This window comes from Bos grunniens, chromosome 16 (genome assembly GCF_055505025.1).
Source record: "Bos grunniens cultivar Pamir isolate PY7600 chromosome 16, Bosgru_T2T1.0, whole genome shotgun sequence".
Lineage (NCBI taxonomy): Eukaryota > Metazoa > Chordata > Mammalia > Artiodactyla > Bovidae > Bos > Bos grunniens.
Window position 1 is genome coordinate 7,373,060 of NC_141180.1, and position 23,932 is coordinate 7,396,991.

The 23,932-nt window shown below is 46.3% G+C and overlaps 2 protein-coding genes across 3 annotated transcripts in view; one reads left to right on the forward strand and one right to left on the reverse strand.

Annotated features, from left to right (window-relative positions):
• Positions 1 to 23,932, reverse strand: part of LAMB3 (laminin subunit beta 3) — a 190,872-nt gene that overhangs the window by 52,672 nt on the left and 114,268 nt on the right. The window lies entirely within an intron of this gene.
• Positions 18,515 to 19,447, forward strand: G0S2 (G0/G1 switch 2). The gene is made up of 2 exons (XM_086342292.1): positions 18,515 to 18,610; positions 18,757 to 19,447. The coding sequence occupies exon 2, from the start codon at positions 18,790 to 18,792 to the stop codon at positions 19,084 to 19,086; it is 297 nt and encodes a 98-aa protein (XP_086198418.1). The 5' UTR covers positions 18,515 to 18,610; positions 18,757 to 18,789; the 3' UTR covers positions 19,087 to 19,447.

A 23,932-nucleotide genomic window follows, 5' to 3' on the forward strand; every position in this document is an offset into this window, starting at 1 on the left:
ATGTCCACAGGAGGAAAAGGAAATAGGACTTAGTGACCACATAGTATTGTCCACCACAACCAGTATGTGGTGAAACCAGAATCCAACAGCAGATCCTTAAGTTCCCCAAATCCCTGCTCTTCCCACTCAATGTTTGGCCTCCCCAAACTGACAGAATTTGCTTTTCATAAAAAAAAAAAAAAAAAGAATTTTCGTGACAGAGTAATTTATAGACTGTGACTCCTCAAGGAAACTGGTAGGGAAAATGGCCATAATGAATGTTTTAGATTTGCAAAACCAGTCACGTATGAATGTGAGAGTTGGACCATGAAGAAGGCTGAATGCTGGAGAATTTATGCTCTTGAACTGTGGTGTTGGAGAAGACTCTTGAGAGTCCCTTGGATAGCAAGGAGATCCAACCATCCATCCTAAAGGAAATCAGTCCTGAATATTCATTGGAAGGACTGATGCTGAAGCTGAAGCTCCAATACTTTGTCCACCTGATGCGAAGAGCTGACTCATTGGAAAAGACCCTGATGCTGGGAAAGATTGAAGGCAGGAGGAGAAGGGGATGACAGAGGATGAGATGGTTGGATGGCATCACCGACTCAATGGACATGAGTTTGAGCAAGCTCTGGGAGATGGTGATGGTCAGGGAGGCCTGGCGTGCTGCGGTCCATGGGGTCGCAGAGTCGGACACGACTGAGCAGCTGAACAGCAACAAAGCATCACAAGATGGCCTCATAGAAAAACCTTAAGCACAGGCAGTGACATCTCTACAAGTGGTACCCAGAGGGTAAATATCTTTGAGACATTAACATCACTCCAGACTCTAAGGGAAAACCCATTGGGGATGAGGGCAAATCTTCAAGAAGATTCTGATATGCTGTTAACCAACCATCCTAGTCCATCAGGACTCTCCTCGCTTTAGCCCTGAGTTTCACTTCCCAGGACACCCTTCAGTTACAGAAAAATGCTCAGTCACCTGGTTGCTCATTGATACTTTTTCTCCCTGACAGCTTCTGAAGACATCATCTCAAGTGGTTCAGCCATCTCTGCATGAAAATGCACAGTGATCTGAGAAAGTAAAGTTGGCCCTACATCCAAGAAAAACCCAGGAGGAAATAGCATGTGAGAATAAAACTCTCCCACAGGAAAGGGCTCGGGAAGCTATTTGGATATGGGCTCACTTCAGCAAAATGGTCCTCTTTGAGGAGTTGGGGGAAGAAAAGACTATGACTCTGCTTCTACTGCTGCGTCCTGATGTGCAGGAGGCTTTTCCCAGCCAAACATCAAGGATTCATAATGAGTTTATAGATGCATCAACGCCTCCATCTTTTTCAAGTCGAATATCATTAAAACCATCCACGTTCGGTGTCGTCTTGAATTTGTGCTATTCTTGACATGCATGTACACACAAACACATACACAGGTGCACACATACAGAAGCACATACAGGCCTTTGCACTTTTTCCTACTGCATTTTGTTTTGTGAGTTTTGGCTTAGCGCTCCATTTGCGAAGTTGGATTTGGTAAGCACTTTGACCTATACACGCTCCACCATCTCCAGGTTAAAGTCCAGAGTCCACAGTCAGGCTCCCAGAGTCCTGCTGGAAAAAAAGCTGCATTTTTGGCCCTAATTCACACAGCCTTGCTTTACACAAGTGCTCTGATCCAGCCATTTCATTCCCTTGACCACTCTTAGGCTCTTTTCATCTGGCTCTGACTGTCTATATTGCCCTTCCCACCTCTTGTGTACTTGGCCAAATTCTAAATCCAAGATTCAGATTAGATTCTGGATAGGTGATGGTTTCTCTGCTATTTTCTGTAAATTCTTCCCAAACTCCAGTAGTAGACTTTACAGATACAATTCAATTAACAACCAGTTCTAATCTGTCTTGTAAATCCCTTCTTTCTCATATTTACATACTTAGGGCTATTCAAGATTTAGTTACTTTGTGATTTGCTCCCAAATCTGGGTTGCAAACTCCTTAAGGAGAAGGGCAAACCTTGGCCACTCTTTTTATCTGCTGAGTTACGCGCACCCATTGTCCACACATAGTTAAAGGCTCAACCATGTATCCTGATGTCTTAGTGGGGCTTCCCAGGTGGCACTAGGTAAAGGAATGCAGGAGACATAAGAGGTTTGATCCCTGGGTTGGGAAGGTCCCCTGGAGGAGGGCATGGCAACCCATTCCAGTCTTCTTGCCTAGAGAATCTCACGGACAGAGGAGCCTGGCGGACTACAGTCCATAGGCTCACAAAGAGTCGGACATGACTGAGGCAACTCAGCATGATGTACTAGTATGAATCCTTGATGCAAGGAAAAACCTGCCAAAGCGTGTTTGATGAATATGATGTCATGAATATCATCCTATAACTCCCTCTCAAGACAACATAGACAGAAAATCATCCAGAAAAAGAAACACCATTTTTATCCCCTTAAGAATTAGGACCTGAGAAAATTCACGAGGAGTCGATCCACTGATCAGCAGACTTCCACGGCTGTGCTTCCTGCCCCGTCCACCATGGCTGGGGACAGAATGGCCAGGAGTCAAATTGGAAGTAGATTCAGTATTTGGCATTGAAATATTTCTGGAGTTGAGCCATGGATCCGGGTCCTCAAGACATCCAAGCTTTAAGAAGCCTGAGAGGTAACGACCTGAGTAAATATGGGTCCAAGGGAGGGGAGGTTTTGGGAAGCAAGAACTAAACACGATTCAAGGGTTCTTGGTCACTTCCAGAGCCAAGGGACACGCGTAGCAGGAGGTCTGTCAGCCCCTGCCTGTCCTTCTGCCAGGAGTTTCAGGCCTATCTCAACCCTTGGCCGATGAGCGTCAAGCCTGGTCCATTAAGAACCCTACCCCAGGGGCTTCCCTGGTGATCAGTGGTTAAGACTTTGCCAGCACAGGGGCGTGCAGGCCAGGGGCTTCCCTGGTGGACCAGTCGTTAAGACTTCACCAGTGCAGGGGCGTGCGGGTTTGATCCCTGGTTGGGGGGCTAAGATCCCATATGCCTTGAAGCTAAAAAAAAAAATCCTAAAACATAAAACAGAAGCAATACTGTAACAAATTCAATGAAGAATTAAAAAATGGTCCACACTTTTAAAATATCTTTTTTTAAAACACTGGCAACTTAAAAAAAAAAAAAAAAAGGAACTCTATCCCATAGCTAACTGAGTCTAGGTGTATGAGTTTGTCTAAGTCCATTCATTCACTGGGGACCAGCAGTGTCCCAGGGCTGGCACGAGCATTGCGGGCGACATCTCTCGTTTACATCCCTCTGTGTATCCTGACAGCTGCTCTTCTGGCCTTTCTGCCTGGGTCTCTTAACAGGACCCGGTCCCCCTCACCAGTTATCCTCAGGGCCTGAGCTTGGGTCTGAATCCTCCCGGCACAGCAGCCTGCTCACTGACACCCCCTCCGCCCACAGCTTCTGCCTGGTCCTCATCCTCAGACTCTGAGCTTTTCTTCCAGTTTCTCCTCACGTCTCAGCAAACCCTTCTGACTTTTGACCAAGAAACACAAAGACATATTGAGCCATTCATTCACAAAATAAACATTTACTAAGTACCCACCCAATGCCAGGCATCCAGGGACCCCGTAGTAAATAAATCAGATGCATCCCTGTCCAGAGGGCGACTACTGTCTCTTGGGACACAGACATTAAGTACATCATTGCCAAACAACTCATTAATCATGCAGCCAGAGGGATCTCATCTTCTTTCGCTATCCGAGTCACTCTTTCCTCTATTATGCAAACAACCCTAATTCTGAGAATTCTAGGGAGATGCTAACAGATGATGCAAATTCTCTCTAGTCGCTGCTTATTCTCAAGCACGCTTAGCTTCCTTTTTACAATTTCTTCATGCCGCCCCTGATCGCTCCAGCCTGTTTTGGCCCCAAACAAGAATGTGTGGTCCTTTCTCCATTCTCCTAAAGACAAAAGACACAGCTGCTGAGTTTGAGAGGTTTTACTGAAAATATGAAGATGACATAGGGAAATTACAACCTAAAAAGAAACATTCAGCTTACACTGTCTCCAGAATCCATCCAACATTACGGCCGGTTCCCGCTGCCACCTCTCTCCTTAGCTCTATGTCTTCCCCGGGTTGCTGGTACCAGGGTCTTTCCTCCTTTTAACCAGCCGGGAGTCTCCTCTCTTTGTGAACTCACTTCTCCCATCTCACCCCCTGAAGACAGCCATTTACATGGTAAGAACCCAATATGACCCATCAGCTTTGCGATGAAACTACTCACTACGACTTCCCATACACCAGCCTGCATTCATTCATTCTTTCATTTCAGAAATAATTACTGGGGCTTCTCTGGTGGCTCAGTGGGAAAGGATCCACCTGCCAATGCAGGCAATACGAGTTCGATCCCTCGCTGGGGAAGATCCCACGTGCCTCAGAGCAACTAAGTCCGTGTGCCACAACTACCGAGCCTGGGAGTTGCCACTACTGAGCTCATGGGCCCCAACTACTGAAGCCCACACACCTTAGAGCCCAGGCTCTGCAACAAGAGAAGCCACCACAATGAGAAGGCTGTGCGTCACAACCAGAGAAACGCCGAAAATAAATAATAAATAAGTACAGTTATTTAAAAAAAAAACAAATAATTACTGAACATGAATTTTATACTGGGCATTGCACTAGGCTAGGCCAAAAAAAAAAAAAAAAACCAGCAAACAAGATAGACCCTTCCCTTCCGGAGGAGACACACGATAAAGAAGTAAACTTCGACAATTGAAGCTTTAGTGCTTTGTATTAAAAATTTTTAAAAACCAGGGTGATATGATAGATGGGAGTCTCGGAGTGTTGGAAGTATCACTTTGGAAAGGATAGGTAAGAGAATTCTCTCCAAGGAGGTGACCCTCGGGATAAGCCTGAGAGATACAGGGCTGGACTTTGCAAGGCAGGACTCAATGCCCCCCTCAAAGCTTGTGCCAGCCCTGCACTGGTGGGCCCCAGTGAATGAATGGACTGAGACAAACACAGCCACCTAGACCCAGTTAGCTGTGGGATGGAGTTCCTTTTTTTTTTTAAACACGTATCTAAGGTGCCGGCAAAGTAGAGGCAACAACATTTATTTTGAAAAATTTTAAATCTAATATATTTTAAAAGACGCAACAACAGGCACCTCGGGCAGAATTAGAGTTCTGTCTCCCCTACATGTATTTTAAAGTTTAATACTGTTTTTATTTTTATTTACAAGGGCAGATTAGAGCCCTCAATATTTTCAGGGATTAGAACCTCTGAAGTCTTACTCAGCCCTAGGGGATAACAGAAAAGTGTGTCCCAGGCAAAGAAAGAGAAGTCCAAAATTCCTGTGGCTGGAAAGAGTGTGTCATCTTCTGGAGGTAGGAAGAAGGGACAAGAACTGTATGACTGAGGTGGGAGCTAAAACCAGTGGGAGATGTGGACAGGGGCATGTCTCAGACAGGGGGTGGTTTCTAAACACTGGGTTATGTGTTTAAATTAGGAGAATTCCCTATTTTTTTTTTTTTTTAATTTCTGATGCCCCCAGGCCTAGGAGGGTGGGGGCTTCCCTGGTGCTTCAGATGGTAAAGAATCTGTTGTAATACAGGAGATCCGAGTTTGATCCTTGGGTCGGGAAGACCTCCTGGAGAAGCAACCCACTCCAGTATTCTAGCCTGGAGAATCCCATGGAGAGAGGAACCCGGCAGGCTACAGTCCGTGGAGTCACAAAGAGTCGGACACGACTGAGTAACACACATGGGCTGGGGGGTCGTGAAGTTGGTATTTTTGAAAGTTCCTCAGGTGATTCCAAGTTGTAGCCAGGATTAAGACCACTGACATGGGGCCTTGTAACCAATTAGAGAAAGAGAAAAGTGAAGGTGAAAAATACAGACCCTCGAGTCAGACAATCTGGTTTTGAATCCCATTTCTGCCTCTGACTAGCTGTGTGATCCAAAGCACACTACTTGAGCTTTCTGTTCCTCAGTTTACCCATCTGAAAAGTGGGGACAATAGTTTACCCACTTTGTAGGGTTGTTTGTAGGATTAACGAGGTAATACATACAACAGTCTTAGAAAGCATGTATTAAGGATGCAATGACTCTAGCTTTGACTACTCTTTGTGAGCAATAAAGGCAGCTTAGCTCAGGTGGCAGGTGCTAGAGGTGAAAAGACAGAGCCAAATTACATATTTGGAAACAAACAAGACTTGCTGAAAACTGGCTGAAAGAGAGGAGGCAAAGAAGGGAACACGTGTATACCTGTGGTGGATTCATGTTGATGTATGGCGAAACCAATACAATATTGTAAAGTAATTAGCCTCTAATTAAAATAAATAAATTTAAATTTAAAAAGAACAAAACAAAACCAAAAAGCTGGTTTCCATGTTTGGGACTTTAAAAATTGGGAAGGAAGTGGTTAAAATTTTACCAAGATTGGGAAGACTAGGAGAGGAATACATTTTGAAAAAGAAAATGAGAAAGTTCCATTTTTACGTGTTTATTAAGTTAAAAACACTATATTCGATACCCAAGAAGAGGTACCAAGACAGCTTAATGTGTCACCCTGGAGCTCAGATTTCAGAATCAGCATATAGTGTTCCATCCAACATGGTAGACATTAGCCACACTTACAAGGCTATTTAATTTAAACTTAGGTTAATTAAAATTGAATAAAATTAAACATTCAGTTCATCAGACACTTTAGCCACATTTCAAGTGCTCAACAGCCACATGAAGCTAGTGGCTACCATGTTGGATTTAGAACATTTAAATCCAGCGCAGATTTAGAACATTTCCATCACTACAGAAATTCCTATAGGAAAGCACCACGCCTCAATCCACGGAATTACAGGAAATCCTCTTTGAAGTGGTTCACAATTCTGGCTACACATTGGAATCACCCCAGGAATTAGGAATCAGTTCACCTGGGGGAACTTCCAGGCAATGGTAATTTCTAAAAGCTGCCAGGATGATTCTAAAGTAGAGTCAGAGCTGAAAACCCCAGACCTACGGAGATAATACAGGTGGAGAAGCAGGTTGTGATAGAACCCTATGGTACCCCAATCTCAAGGGCAGTGATCCTCAATTTTCACTGAACACTGGAATCAGCTTTAAATACTACTAATGCCTGGGTCCTACTTGGAGGGATTTCTAATTTAATTGGCCTAGAATGCAATCTGGTCTTCAGAAATTTTAGAAGCTATCCAGTTACTCTAATGGGTATTCAAGACTGAGAACCACTGGCTGATAGAGGAGAAAGATGTAACGAAGAAGAGCTAGGAAGAAGCAACTAACACAGCATGATAAAAACAAGAGAGCGCAGTGACCCTGAAGCAGAGAGAAAATGTTTCTAGAAGGAAGAAATGGTTCTATCTGTTGAAGGACAAAATTCAGTTCATTTAGTAAGCTTCCCATTAGATTTTGTTGGGATGGTGCTAATGGGAGCCATTTGGAAGTGGGTCAAAGAATGAATGGTCGATGAAGAAATACAGTGATTGTAGACAACTGTTAGTAAACAGTTCCAGTTATGAAGAGGGGCAAAGAATGCTGGTAGCAGCTGGACAGTGATTTGGGGTCATGGACTAGGTTTTTTAAGACACAGATATTAGAGTATGTTTGTATGTTGATGGGATGCCATAATAAAGGAGAAAATGATTATTCAGATAAGAGGAAGGCTCTGGCAGGAAGTTGACTTCCTATCCAAAATCCCTAGCCTCCTTCCTACTTGCTTAAAGATCCCCAGGGCTTTTCAAGTCCCCAGGGCTGTTGTCCTTTCCCCAGTTCAAAGATTAGCCTTAGCCAGTGGGTCTCAAGCTTTAGCATGGGTCAGAATGACCCACAGGGCTTTTAAAAACACAAATAGCTACTCCCGCATCCAGAGTTTCTGATTCAGTAGGTTTGGAGTAGGGCTCCAAAACAGCAACAACAAAAACCTACTTTTCTCATGAGTTCTCAGGTAACACTGTTCTTGCTCCAGGAAGAATCTTTGAGAACCGCTAATCTAAGGTCATGACGGTAATCCTTTCCTTCATAAGTAGCTTTTGTTTCCCTGATAGCTCAATTGGTAAAGAATCCCCCTGCAACGCAGGAGACGCTGGTTCGATTCCTGGGATCAGGAAGATCCACTAGAGAAGGGATAAGGCCACTCACTGCAGTATTCTTGGGCTTCCCTTGTGTGGCCCAGCTGGTAAAGAATCCGCCTGCAATACAGGAGATCATCATTTAATGCAGTTTTAGGGATGGGCATTTAGTTCAGTTCTGGCCAATGAGAGTAAGTCTCTAGGAAGATTCTAGGAAAGGTTTCTTTGGTGATAAAAGAAAACAAAGAGCCTCTGTCCTTTCACCAGGGGTTGTCATAGTGAATACGATGCCTAAAACAGAGGAAGCTATCTTAAAAATACCTTGTGAGCCAGACTGTGGCAATCTCCATGCTGAAGATGGAACACGGGAAAGAACCGTGTTTTGTTTTGTTTTTTTCATAATGTTACACCACTGAGGGCTTCCCGGGTGGCACTAGTGGTTAAGAACCTGCCTGCCAATGTAAGAGAGATAAGAGATGCAGGTTCGATCCCTGTGTTGGGAAGATCCCCGGGAGGAGGGCATGGCAAGCCACTCAGTACTAGAGCCTGGAGAATCCCTATGGACAGAAGAGCCTATCGAGCTATGGTCCATAGAGTCACAAAGAGTCGGACACAACTGTAGCGATTTAGCATGCATGCATGCACACTTCTGAATTAAACCTGGAAACCCTGTCTTGTGAAACTAAAGCGCTTTCTTACTGTTAAACTGTTTTGGATTAGATTCTCACTTGCAGCCCAAAGCAACCTAAGTTACTCCTAGATTCCCAAGACCTTAAATAGGTGAGCCAGGATGAAGTGAAGGGGCAGCTCTCTATAGGAAGAACTGAGGATGCCTCCTCCCTGGTACTGTGACAGAAGGTGGAGAGCATATGTGTTGACGCAGATAGATTTCGTGGTTGGAAAATGAAGCAGCTCCTCTCTGATTCCTCCTATTCATTCCTTCCAGGGTGTGAGGCCTGAGGAAAGAAGAGGATAATAGCCTGTTTGAGAAGAGGGGAGAAAGTCTGGGAAAGTCTTTTTAGAGAATAAGAAAAATGACTAGGAAAACATTAACTTATAGCTAACTGCTCATTTTCAATTTGTGATCTCAAATTTATCGAAAATAAACACCCTAATTGGACAAACGTCTCCAGTTTACTGGGTGCAAATAGATACAGAGCAGATAGCTGACTCCAACCATGGTTAAATCTTTCTGGGTAAACATGACAGAAACAGAGAAAGGCAAGGAAGTACAAGATGTCTTCAGAAAGTGCTTATGATGGTGGGCCATATAATCGAAGCCAGATTCTCCTTATCCTGGGGAATCTTCCACAATCCTCATCAAGTTTTCATTGGGTTTTCTCCCGTCGTCCCAGCGGGAGCGCCTAGCATGCTCCTTGCATTAGCTCCCTATTGCTGCACAGCAAATTCACAGACTTAGTAGCTTAAAATAATATTCAATTATAAGCTCCCACTTACGTAACTCAGAAGTCTGAGCACAGCAGCTCGGAGACTCCCAAGGCTAATATTCAGGTGGCTACATTCTCATCTAGAGCTCAGGGTCTTCTTTCAAGCTGATGTACCTGCAGGATAATTCAGTTCCTTATGGTTGCAGGACACACATCCCATTTTCTCTCTGGCTGTTGGCTGGGAGCCACTCTCACCCACATTCCTTGCCACATTGCCTCCTTCATCTTCAAAGTTAACAAAGGAGATTTTCCCTCACTTTGAATTAGTTTCACACTTTGAATTTCTTCTTCAGGAAGAGCCCAATTCCTTTGAAGGGCTCACCTGCTAGTTTAGGTCTATCTGGATAATCTCCCTTTCTTAAAAGTGGCTGTGTCAGACTTAGAAAACAAACACAATTGTCAGGGATAGTTAGGGATTTGGGAAGATCATGTACACACTGCTATATTTAAAACGAATAACAAACAATAACCTATTGTAAAGCACACAAACCTCTGCTCAATATTATGTGCCAGAACTGTTTTGCTGCCTAAAATTCATCAATGGTTCCCACTTCCTATAAGATAACCCATTCAATCTAAGACAAACTGATCAGTTCAGTTCAGTTCAATTGCTTGGTCATGTCTGACTCTTTACAACCCCATGGACTGTAGCACGCCAGGCTTCCCTGTCCATCACCAACTCCCAGAATTTACTCAAACTCATGTCCATTGAGTCGGTGACACCATCCAACCATCTTATTCTCTGTCATCCCCTTCTACCCCCGCCTTCAGTCTTTCCCAGCATCAGGGTCTTTTCCAATGAGTCAGTTTTTCCCATCAGGTGGCCAAAGTATTGGAGTTTCAGCTTCAGCATCAGTCCTTCCAATGAATATTCAGGACTGATCTCCTTTAGGATGGACTGGTTGGATCTCCTTGCAGTCCAAGAGACTCTCAAGAGTCTTCTCCAGCACCACAGTTCGAAAGCATCAGTTCTTCAGCGCTCAGCTTTCTTTATGGTCCGACTCTCACATCCATACGTGACTACTGGAAAAACTGTTGCTATGACTAAAGACCTTGAGGAGTGATGCATTGTGCTAGTCTGAGAACACTGTCCTGAGCAGAACAGAGATAATTCCTACCCTCACAGAGCATACAGTCCTGCAATGGACACAGACAATAATTATGACAGGGACAATGAGGTGACTGTGTGGGCACGTGCAGCAAAGGGAACTAGCCTCATCTGCGCAGTAGGGAATGCCTCCACGAGGAGGTGGGGGGATGGTGACACTTGAAGGGTGAGTAAGAGTTCACAAGGTCAAGCGAGAAACATGAAGAAAGTGTTCTAAGGGACACGAACAACATGAGGAAGGACCTGAAGTTGTGAAAGAACATAACGGTGTGGGTGGCATCGAGAGAGCGAAGCTTGAGGGAAATTATATATATAATGAAACTGGGAAAAAACAAAGGACAATATCATGGGTGAACTTCCAAGAATCTGGGCCATTACCCAAAGGGCAATGTGGGGTCCACTGAAGGGTTTTAAAGAAAAGTGTGACATGGTTTGATTTTTTTTTAAGATCACACTGGATTAGATTGGACTGGATTGGATTGAATGGATCAAGACCCAAAGCAGACAGATAAACTTGGAGCACAGTAGTAGTCCAGCTAAGACGATGGGGGCCTTGACTAGGAGGGTGGCAAAGAGGATACAAAGCAAATAAAATCAAGAGATATTTAAGGGGTAGAATGACAAGTCTTGCTGAGCGTTTGCATATGAGAGATGACCGAGAGAGGGGAGCAAAGGATGGTTCCCAGGCTTAGGCCTGAGCAGCTAAGTAAATAGTAAGGCCTAGATTAAGAACAGAGAAGGCAAAGGCACCCCACTCCAGTACTCTTGCCTGGAAAATCCCGTGGATGGAGGAGCCTGGTAGGCTGCAGTCCATGGGGTCGCTGAGAGTTGGACACGACTGAGCGACTTCACTTCCACTTTTCCCTTTTATGCATTGGAGAAGGAAATGGCAACCCACTCCAATGTTCTTGCCTGGAGAATCCCAGGGACGGGGGAGCCTGGTGGGCTGCCGTCTATGGGGTCGCACAGAGTCGGACACGACTGAAGCAACTTAGCAGCAGCAGCAGATTAATAAAGAAAGTTATGCAAGTTTATGGGGTAAAAATATTGAATTTAGCTTTAGACATGGTAAGCTTGATATCTGCAAGATGTCCAGGTGGAAATGTAGAATAGGAAGGGAGACACACAGGTCTAGAGCTCAGATTTGTATGTCATCTACAAAGAGGCAGTAATAGAAGGCTTGGGAGCACCCTAAATTACCTAAAGAGAGCATGCAGGATAAGAAAAGTGGCTCTAGGGCTAAGTCCTGAGAAATGCTGACATTGAGAGGTTAGATGAAAAGCAAAAGTGAGAAAAGAACTAAAGAGTGTCCATAATAGGATGGCAGGAAAACTAGGAGAATCTGATACCACGGAAGCCAAGGAGAATGTGCCTCTAGAAGAAGGGAGTGTGCGACCGTTCCCAGGCATGGCAGAAGCCGGTGACCGTTTATGTAACTGCTCGATGTCGGCCTCCTGCTTCCTACCAATACTTCCTCCTCCTCTCCTGCCATGTCCCCAAACCCAGCCTTTATGCTCTAACATCCATCTCGCGGACCTCCTCTTGGACCGTGGGATGTCTCTCATGCATCCTCCCTTTTTCCTGTGCAGGCCTCTCTCATCCTGAAGCCCCAGTCCTCAACCCCTCCTTTCCCTCCCAGAATCACCTGGTGAACACTATGTATCCTCTAACACAGCGGTCCCCAAACTTTCTGACGCCAGGGGCCGGTTTCCTGGGAGACCATTTTTCCACGTATGGGGGCGGGGCTGGTAGGGCATGGGGTAGGCGGTAATGCAAGTGATGGGTGCTGGATGAAGCTTCGCTCACTCACCTGCCGCTCACCTCCTGGTGTGCAGCCACGTTCCTAACAGGCCGTGGACCCTGCTGGACCCTGCTGGACCCTGCTTTAACACCCTAACGGCTCAGACATCACCCACTCTCAGGCCTTCTTTGACCATCTCCCTAAATCGGATCCATACATTTCTCATTCTGTTTGTTTCCCTGGCATACAGTTCTGACTGTGCTCATCCTAGTAGACTGTCATAACTTATTTAATGTCTGGGGTCCTCTGCTTGACGATAAGCTGCTTGAAGACAAGGAGGATTTTGTGCTCTGCTTTTTTTTATAGCTATACTTGACATAGTATCAGACATATGGCTGATACTTCAGCAAAGTATCAGCAAAGATCCTGGACCTTATTGCCGCCACTACCACCTAGGGAGCACGAATGTCCTGGGCCAGGATACAGGACCAAGAGAATTGCTGACATGGAGCAGGAGGCAAAGAACTGAAGAGTAAATAACGACTGAATCACCTGCTTCATTCGCACCAGACCGCCAAGCCCATCATAGGGCCCTAGTGTGAGCATCGCCCTCCTTTTACAGATGAGCAAATGGAGACTGGAGAAGTTAAGTCACTTGTCCAAGATCAGACCCCGGAAAGAGGAGTCAGACTTGAAGGAACCCAAGTCTGATTGACCCCAGAACCCCATACTAAGTCCAGCTAGTACTTGCGATTGAAGGAAGTTCCTTGCATGGATTCAAACTTGTAAAGTATAGGGGTTATGTGGGGAGAGAGAGGTTCCAGAGGGAAGGGATATATGTATACACATAGCTGATTCACTTTGTTGTACAGCAGAAACTAATACAACATTGCAAAGCAAAGTATACTCCAACAAAAAATGATAAAGTAAAAAAAAAAAAAACTTGTAGAGTACAGTACTGGGTGTGTGCTATGTGGGCTGCAGGGCATTTCTCTTCCCAGCCCATGCTGCTGGTTCCAGCAACTAGTGGCTCTGCTTGGCCAGAAGCCATGAGGGACAAAAGCAAAATGTCTATGAACGGTCTGTTCCTCAGTATTGATTTGTCAAGGCCCTGGGGTCCTGGGAGCAGGTTGGAAGGGTGCCTGAGAGTGAGCCAATCACTGCAATGTCAGACACTCGGTTGGAAATGGAAGTGAAAGGTGAGGGAGTCAGAGTGGAAGGGACTCAGCCGAGTTGCCAGGTCTTGCGCAATTTCAAGCCCGTGGCTCTGAGCCAAGGACAAGACACTGTCCCTAAAATAACCTCCCCAAAGAGTCTTTACTGACCATTTTGCAACCATTATCCTTGCTCTGACTTGCAGGTCAATGCGACTAGCATTGATTGGACTCCTATTAGATGTTAGGACTGTGAATGTTACAAAGGCCTGGCCTTCTGTAGACACAGGGAAAGCCCCCAGGACATAAGGCAAGTGCTCTACAAACCAGTACACAATGCAGTGCCAACCTGGGCAGTGCCAGCCACAAAGGCAGCTGGAATTCACAGAATTGGAGAGGGCAGGCGGCAGGGGCCTCTTGGAGCACCTAACCTGGAAGGAGGAAGACAGAGCAGAAAGAGGAGAGCTTTTCAGGTAAGAAGAAGAGGGGCAGCAGAGGTGAGCCATGAGCAACAAGAAGGAATTGTTTCTTGGGCTGTGCAAAACCCGTCTGGGGAACAAAGGCGACTTGCTGAAGAAGAATGAGATATGAGGTTGGGTGAATAGGGAAGATCAGACAGTAGAGTTCCTGGAACCAAGAATATTGACCAAATAAACTGAACATGCAGAATCCAAAAGTTCATCACGTGGGCAATGAGAAACCATCCAGGCTTTCAAGAGGCACTTAAGAATAAAAACTTAATTTTAGGAAGATTCATTTGGTGGTAGTGTTTGAGGTGGATTAGAAAACAGAGAACTAAAAACAAACAAAGGGAAAAAAAAATCTGCCCCAAAAGAAAAAAAAAAATACACAAATAAACCCTGAATGCTTCTTTGAGTATCTACTAAAAGTCTGACTGCAGGCAAACTTAATAACCATAGTCTCTTCCCCTGCCAGTCCAATAGGGAAGACACTCATTAACCCCAGGGACTGCAGCCTACCAGGCTCCTCCATCCATGGAATTTGCCAGGCAAGAGTACTGGAGTGGGTTGCCATTGCCTTCTCCAATTAATCCCATAGTTACCTATTTAGGACGTGCTATGTGCCAAGGATTATACTGGGCCCAAGGGAGCCAGTAAAGAATAAAACAAAGTTCTGGTCATCATAAAGGTTATCCTCAGACAATGCAGAAGAAAACACAGAAGCAAATTCATAATTACATCAACATAAATCCAAGCATAAAGGACTATGAAGGAAAATAAAGCAGGGCATTGGTCAGGGAATGGTAGGATAAAGTGGTGTTTAAAATTAAGGTACATGAAATGAAAGTAACTCAAGAATTTGAATAAACTCTGGGAAATAGTGAAAGACAGAGGAGCCTGGCATGCTCCAGTCCATGGGGGTCACAAAGAGTCGGACACGACTTAACGACTGAACAACAGCAAGGGCCTCTGGATTGCCTGGAACTGTTGCGGTTTCAGCAGTGCAAGTCCCGCATCTTACCGAAATCCCTCAGCCCTAGGCAAATGGGGATGGTTTGTTGCGCTACAACTGTGACCTTGACTTAAATACTCTGTGTCTGACCTGCAGGATTCAATACAAGGTTTTGCATCTTTCAAGGGACATCAGCACAGTCAAATCACATGCTTAGTTTCCCAGATCAGATCAGTCACTCAGTCGTGTCCGACTCTTTGCGACCCCATGAACCGCAGCACGCCAGGCCTCCCTGTCCATCACCAACTCCCGGAGTTCATTCAGACTCATGTCCATCAAGTCAGTGATGCCATCCAGCCATCTCATCCTCTGTCGTCCCCTTCTCCTCTTGCCCTCAATCCCTCCCAGCATCGGAGTCTTTTCCAATGAGTCAGCTCTTCACATGAGGTGGCCAAAGTACTGGAGTTTCAGCTTCAGCATCATTCCTTCCAAAGAACACCCAGGGCTGGTCTCCTTCAGAATGGACTGGTTGGATCTCCTTGCAGTCCAAGGGACTCTCAAGAGTCTTCTCCAACGCCACAGTTCAAAAGCATCAATTCTTCGGTGCTCAGCCTTCTTCACAGTCCAACTCTCACATCCATACATGACGACAGGAAAAACCATAGCCTTGACTAGACGGACCTTTGTTGGCAAAGTAATGTCTCTCCTTTTGAATATGCTATTTAGGTTGGTCATAACTTTTCTTCCATGAGTAAGCGTCTTTTAATTTCATGGCTGCAGTCACCATCTGCAGTGATTTTGGAGCCCAGAAAAATAAAGTCTGACACTGTTTCCACTGTTTCCCCATCTATTTCCCATGAAGTGATGGGACCAGATGCCATGATCTTCGTTTTCTGAATGTTGAGCTTTAAGCCAACTTTTTCACTCTCCACTTTCACTTTCATCAAGAGGCTTTTGAGTTCCTCTTCACTTTCTGCCATAAGGGTGGTGTCATCTGCATATCTGAGATTATTGATATTTCTCCTGACAATCTTGATTCCAGTTTGTGTTTCTTCCAGTCCAGCGTTTCTCATGATGTACTCTGCATATAAGTTAAATAAACAGGGTGACAATATACAGCCTTGACGTACTCCTTTTCCTATTTGGAACCAGTCTGTTGTTCCACATCCAGTTCTAACTGTTGCTTCCTGACCTGCATACAAATTTCCTACCCTGGTTGGCCTCTTTCCCACCCAGACAGAGGAGCAGAGTCAGAAATTCCTAGCACTGGTGACCTTGGATTTCTCAACCTTCTATTCCCACCATCTTGCACTCAGCCCTAGCTACCACCTAAACCAGGAACAGCAAATCCACCAGTCACCCTAGTCCTTGCCGTTTGCTCCTGTCCTCTGCCCAGCCCTGGCCAGCAAGCTGGTAAGGCCTTCGGGGTCAAAGCCAGGTTATCAGAGAGGGAAACAGGGGAACTCATCTGAGGTGACGTGATGTGCCAGGGTTAGTCACAAGAAAGGGGAACCCCAGATAAATTACAGCTTGCTGACCTTGGGAGACATGCGGCTTGTGTCTCTTGAGTTACAGAAATACCGGAAATGCTCACTGAAGTGTCCATTTTGGAGTTTGGGGGCCAAAGCTCCAAGGGGCTGACTCACCCTCAGAGCAGAAACCACGTGAAAGTCCTCATGTTAAGATGACAGCGCACGCTCATTCAGAAGTCACAGTACTTCAGACTCACATAGTTCTTGGGAAAGCTCACAGATCACTTCTGTTGGTTATTAAAGACTTCTCCAAAATTGTAAGAAAGAGTCAAAGAAAATGCCAAGACTGATATTCATCTCCCTGGTTACAGAAGCTTCCTGCCTGACAAGGTTAAAGGAATAATAAGTAGGGGACACAAGCTCCAGGAATCATCCCCATTTGGCCCGTGGTCACCTTGCCTGCTGTGTACAGATTAAAATGTAGAATTTCAAATAAGCTCTTTAGGTAACCTTGCCCAAGCTGCACACAAATCCTACTAACTGAACTACAGGGTGAAGGGCAGGTGTTACTGTTGTCTTTTTAAACTCATTTGTCCAGGAAATTGCCTCAGACTCCCAAGAAAAATTACTGTTAAAACTTCCAACAAGCCCAATAGGTAATCCCTGCAACAGCCCTTTCCGGGTCCCTCCCCTCGGGCTCAGCCTGACTGACATTGCCAAGCTATTGCAAGGTTGCATCACTGACCTTTGCAATTGTCTGGCCAGTCCAATTTCCCCATCCTCTTCCTGCCCTCTCCTTTTCTCTGCTTGAAGGGCTTTGGCCCAGGGTCTCTCCTTTTCCCCTACTTGCTAACTAACTCTGATCTATGGATAACCAAGGCTAAACCGGAACCCTCCCTGCCCCACCCACCCTCCCCCCCGCCCCACGCCACTAAGGTGATGAAGTTTAATCCTGGTTAAAATCAACCTTACCTTCTTCATGCTTCCAAGGGTATTCTCTACTTTTTAGCTTCTTACCTTAATGGTCTAGTCTCATCTTTCTGCTCCTAAACTGTTTCTATGCTACATAGAGCTGGTACAGTCGCGCTGCTCCCCAGGTCCAGGGGAGTGGCAAATAATTGTTGAGGAACGCAGTAAATATTTGCAGTTCAGGCCAGCAAACTTTCCCCAAGGCCCACCTTTCCATGCTCACCTCGCCCCAGTGCTCAACTTCACGTCTTAAGTGGTAGTGGGGAGTTTGGATTTAATCGCAGTTCCCTGATACACAGAAGTACAAACCCCTACGGACACAAACATCACACCACACACACACACACACACACACACACACATATACATCTGTGCATAAAGGGCAGCCTCAATGAATAGTTATCCATCAAGTGACCCTAGCAATGCAAGCACCCATGACTAAACCGGTTAGACCAGACAGAAATATAACTATAAGCACAAACTTCGTTCGTTATGCAGAGCCTGGAGACCCTTTCGGTTTTCATAACCGGATCCCTCTTCTTTCCTTCTACCTCAATTCCCTATACGTGCGGGAAAATGACAAACTTTCTTTATGAAAACTAATTTTTCAGTTAAGTAGAATCCCGGCTTCCCTTGTGGCTCAGCTGGTAAAGAATCCACCTGCAATGCAGGAGAACTGGGTTCACTCCCTGCGTTGGGAAGATCCCCAGGAGAAGGGAAAGCCTACCCACTGCAGTATTCTGGCCTGGAGAATTCCCTGGACTGTACAGTCGATGGGGTCGCAAAGAGTCGGACACGACTGAGCGACTTTGACTTCACTTTCAGGTGTTCTCACCAGGGGTCCTTCCAGACCTCCCCGGATGAGGGAAGCTGTGATCCACCCACACCATTAAGAAAGAGGTCGGGAATGGGCGCGGATTCCTCCCGGGGCTCCGGGTCCTCACCTTTGTACTTCCAGGCCCTCCTCCCCGCCCCCGGCCCCAGGCCCCCGCCCCCCGCATCCCGGGCTAGCAACTGCCGGGGCGGCGTGCACAGCTCGTGGCCCCTACCCCAAGGTCCCTGCCCCGCCTCTCCCCTTCCTCCCCCTCCTCTCTCTGGCCGGTGTCCCGGGAGCCCAGGAGGCGGGGCTCGGAGAAACAAATATAAGCGGCCCCGGGGCGCTGAGTCCCCATCCCGAGGCTAGGAGGAAGGCGAGAAGCGGAACGCAGAGGCGCGGGGCCCACGCACACGGCGACCGCCGTCCCAGCTCGGACGGCGCCCCTGTAGGTGAGCGCGGCGCGGAGGAGCGCGGCGGGACGTGGGGTCCCCGGTGCGCCCCCCACTCCCTGCAGGCCTCCCCCCGAGAGAGCCGGGAGCTGCAGCCGGCCTCCGGAGGCTGAAGGTCCCCCTGCCCCGATCCGCTGCTCCCGCAGGTCACCCCCCACCCCGAGAGCCCCGCAGCCCAGATGGAGACGGTCCAGGAGCTGATTCCCCTGGCCAAGGAGCTGATGGCGCAGAAGCCCAGCGCGAAGCTGGTGCGAATGTACGTGCTGGGCGGCGTGCTGGCGCTCTTCGGCGCCGTGCTCGGCCTGATGGAGGCCGTGTGCGGCCCCTTCGCGGCCGCCGGCCGCCGGCGGGAGCGCGAGGCGACCCTGGCCGAGCTGCGGGCCGCCCGCGGGGAGTCGGCCCCGCGGGAGCAAGGCAAGCCGCTGGACGCAGTCCAGGGCTGCCGGGCCCTGTCCAACCGGCTGCACGCCTCCTAGGAGCTCGGGGGCCGGCGGAGGGAAGGGAAGCGAGACCCCGGAGAGGGGCGAGTGAGCCAGAGCCGGAAGGGCAGGCTCGAGCGGGCGTCCTGTGCTGTCTGAACTTGCTTCTGAGAAGCCACCGACTTCTAGAACTGAACTACCACGCGGATCCACCAAAAGGAACTTGGGATTGAGTTCGCTGCTGTGCAGCACTGCAGGAACATGCCACGTCCAAAGCTAGGTACCTTCGAGCCACCTGAGTGCATCTGGCATTTTGCACGAGGGTGAAAGGAGGAGAAACGCTTTTTTATATTATTGTTGTTGTTATTATTATTATTACAGTGACTGCGTTTTGAAATAAAAAAACGTTTTGTATATATCTCAGCATCTGATTCCTGAGGGGGCGGAGGGGGGCACAGTTGCCTAGCATGGGCTCCAGGGAGGGCTGACGTGCTGGGGTCTTACCTAAGGCCAGTGGACTGAGCGTCCACTGAAGACCAGGCAACTTTCGCTTCACTGCTCCCCGACTCTGATATTGATGTTACAGGCTTGTAAGCCTGTTGAGAATTTATTTTTGCTTTGTGTTAAGAATGGCAAGACAGAAGCTTTTCTAAGTCCCACCAGACTTCGCATTTCAAGCTCAGAAGATAAACAAGCTAGAGTAAGTGAAAGAGAGATGCTGTTTAACTCTAGGGCAGAGAACCTGTTTGCCATCTCACACCTGTGCACCAGAGGGCCCTGTTAACAGCTCTTCCCTCCTAACTGTATTTGGGGGCGAGGGGGGCAAGGAGGAAAACTAGCTAGCTGCCAGGAGAAGAGGGAAGGCAATCTCCCAAGAACATTTCATTGAATGTCTAGCTCCACCTAGCCTTCCTCCTCACAAACTGAATCACAGTGGGAAGCTCTCATTTAAGAGGGGGAAAGACTGGTCATCACAGGCTTGAGTCCCCTTCCTCCAGGGACAGAGGTTCCTTTGTGCTAATAACTAGTCTCCGTGGCTCTGTAGGGCTCAGCATATCAGCATAAAAAGTGACTAACAGTGGCTTTTAAAGAAGTAGCTAGGGGCAGGAGCCTGAAGCCACTCTCCTCCTGCCCTTGCCAGGTACGGACATTTCACTCTCACCATCCATGGCTGTGGACTTTTGCCAAATGTAGCAAGGATCCTGCCATTGCCTCTGACCAGACTGTCTCTCCACTACCACCCTCTTCTGCTCCCCCCACCCCCCCAACACACATGCCCTTCCACTTTATTTCTGCCAGCTCACATCCTACCCAGTGTTTCTGGCCCTCATCAAGTGGCATGTCTGCCTGAAATCTATCACTCCAAACAAAAGAGCAGTGAGATTAACCAAGAGAAAAGACATGGATTTAAAGCAAAAGAATAGCAGTGGAACCACTGTTCTCCCAGTTTTCAAAATGGGAAACTTGGCCCTGTATAACACTGGAGTGGGCTGCCATTTCCTTCTCCAGTGCATGAAAGTGAAAAGTGAAAGTGAAGTCGCTCAGTCCTGTCCAACTCTCTGCGACCCCATGGACGGTCTACCAGGGTCCTCCGTCCATGCGATTTTTCAGGCCAGAGTACTGGAGTGGGGTGCCATTGCCTTCTCTGAAGGAGACATAACCTCGTCTTAAATGTCCAGAAAAGGTCTCAGAAGTTCACCCCATCTTATTCTTCCCGTTTTCCTTCCCAAGCGCCTCTCTTACTCTATTACTTCCACCGATGCAGCCGCTCCTTGGTCCAGCTGTCAATATCTCAAACCGCCTCCCGCAGTCTCTAATATATTCGCCTCAAAACACTCACTGCAGGACCAGGGTTTCGCCCTTCCTTCATCCTGCTGCTCCTCCATCGAAGGCATCAGCGCCTAAACTCCTGTCCAAGGTTTTCCAGCGTCTCCATGATCTACCCACATCTCAGCCCTCCCACCTGATGCCCTGCGTGAGCCCCCAGGACCCTCCTCGTCCCTTCTGGCTTTTCCCACCTTTGCTCACATCCCTCTTCCTGTGCCCACCCACAGTGCCCACACCTTTTGCAACCACAAACCTCAGGTTCCCCAAGAGAGGGATAGTTTCTAATATTGCACTTCTTGTCACACTGTACTCACGTATTCCGGATTTTGTTTTAGAAGGCAATGCCTATGATTTTTGTTTGCCTATACATAAAACTACATACATTTTACATATGTCCCTAAATATACAGGAAATGCCTGTGTATTTTTAGCTTTGAAGGTTATGCCTCATGTCTGTACATGGAGAAACTACCCAACACAGTTAAATCCAAGCCACCAAAATCTTATCTGTGCTCACTGACCTTGTCATTCCTCGGAGTTCATTCAGCCTGGGTCTCATAGTGGGTCACACACTAATGGACTTTGTAGTCCCTGTTGTTTTGTGGAGGTGGTCATCTCTCTAAGTCTTCTTTGTGTCTTTCACATTTTTAAAGTTTTTTTTTGTGCACGTGGTTTAAGTCACATAATATAAAACATGCTATCTTAACCATATTTCATTGTAGAGCTCAGTAGCATGAAGCATATTCACGTTGTTGTCTAACTCCCAACCATCATCCATCTTTCACATTTCTCACCTTCCGAAACTGAAACTGTCCCCACTAAACATGAACTCCCCATCCCTTCTCAGTGGACTTTCTCACTCTATGAATTTGGCTATTCTAGGTACTTCGTGTAAGTGGAATCAAACGTTATTTGTCTGCACCTTATGTATATATACACTGGAATGTACTTTTAAGGTTAATACATGTCCTACAAACAGAGTGGACCTTTTATCCCTTGTACTACTCAGTAGGTTCTCACTAGCTATCTGTTTTGTGCATGAAAGTGAAAGTGAAAGTGAAGTCACTCAGTCGTGTCTGGCTCTTTGGGACCCCATGGACTGCAGCCTATCAGGCTCCTCTGTCCATGGGATTTTCCAGGCAAGAGTATTGGAGTGGATTGCCATTTCCTTCTCCAGGGGATCTTCCCGACCCAGGGATCGAACCCAGGTCTCCCGCATTGTAGACAGACGCTTTACCATCTGAGCCACCAGCATAGTAGTGTATATGTGTCAATTTCAATCTTTGCATTTATCTCACCCCTCTTGTCCCCTCTTGGTGCCCATATGTGTGTTCTCTACATCTATGTCTCTACTTTCTGCTTTGCAATTAGGTTTAACTGTACATTATTCCAGATTCCACATACATGCATTAACATAAAATATTTGTTTCTCACTTTCTGACTTACTTCACTGTGCTTGACTGTCTCTTGGTCCATTCACATCTCTGCAAATGGCACAATTTCATTCCTTTTTATGGCTGAGTAATATTCTACCGTATATAGGTATCACATTTTCTTTACCCATTCCTCTGTCAATGAACATTTAGGTTGCTTCCACGTCCTGGTTCTTGTAAATAGTGCTGCAATGAACATTGGGGTACATGTATCTTTTGGAATTATGGTTTTCTCCAGGTATAAGCACAGGAGTGGGACTGCTGGGTCATACGGTAGTTTTATTTTTAGTTTTTTAAGGAGCCTCGATACTGTTCTCCATAGTGGCTGTACCAATTTGCATTCTCACCAACAGTGTGGAAACGGTCCCTTTTCTCCACATCCTCTCCAGCATTTATTGTTTGTAGAGCTTTTGATGATGGCCTTTCTGGCCAGTGTGAAATATTACCTCATTGTAGTTTTGATTTGCATTTCTCTAATAACTAGTGATACTGAGCATCTCTTCATGTGCCTCTTGGCCATCTGTATGCCTTCATTAGAGAAATGTCTATTTAGGTCTTCTGCTCGTTTTTTTCATTGCTTTTTTTTTTTTTGGTATAGGCTCCATGAGTTGTTTGTCTGTTTTGGAAACTAAACCCTTGCAAGTTTCTTCATTTGCAAATATTGTCTCCCATTCTGAGGGTTGTCTTTTCATCTTGTGTGTGGTTTCCTTTGCTGTGAAAAAGGTTTTAAGTTGAACTAGGTACCATTTGTTTATTTTCATTTTTATTGTCATTACTCTAGGAGGTGGATCAAAAAAGATCTTCCTGCAATTTATGTCAAAGAGTATTCTGCCTATGTTTTCCTCTAAGAGTTTTATAGTGTCCAACCTTACATTTAAGTCTTTAAACCATTTTGAATGTATTTTTGTGTATGGTGTTAAGGAGCATTCTAATTTCATTCTTCTACATTTAGTTGTCCACTTTTCCCAGCACCACTTATTGAAGAGTGTCTTTTCTCCATTGTATGTTCTTGCCTCCTTTGTTAGGGATTAGGTGACCGTAAGTGCATGGGTTTATCTCTGGGCATTCTATTCTATACCACTGAGCTCTATTTCTGCCTTGGTTACTACCGATCTGTAGTACAGTCTGAAGTTAGGGAGCCTCATGCCTCCAGCTCCATTTTTCTTTCTCAAGATTCTTTGGCTATTGGGGATATTTTGTATTTTCTTACAAATTGTCAAAATTTTTATTCTAAGTCTGTGAAAAACACCATTGGCAATTTGATAAGGACTGCATTGAACCTGTAGATTGCTTTGAGTAGTATAATCATTTTGAGAACACTGATTCTACCCATCCAAGAACATGGTGTATCTCTCCATCTGTTTGTGTCATCTTTGATTTCTTTCATCGGTATTTTATAGTTTTATGAGTACAGGTCTTTTGGCTCCTTGTTCTTGTTGTTATTCAGTCTCTAAGTCATATCAGATTCTTTGCGACCGCATGGACTGCAGTACGCCAGGCCTTCCTGTCCCTCACAGTCTCCCGGAGTTTGCCCAAGTTCATGCCCATTGAATCCGTGATGCCATCAAACCATCTCATTCTCTGTCACCTCTTCTCTTTTTGCCTTCAATCTTTCCCAGCATGAGGGTCTCCTCCAATGAGTTG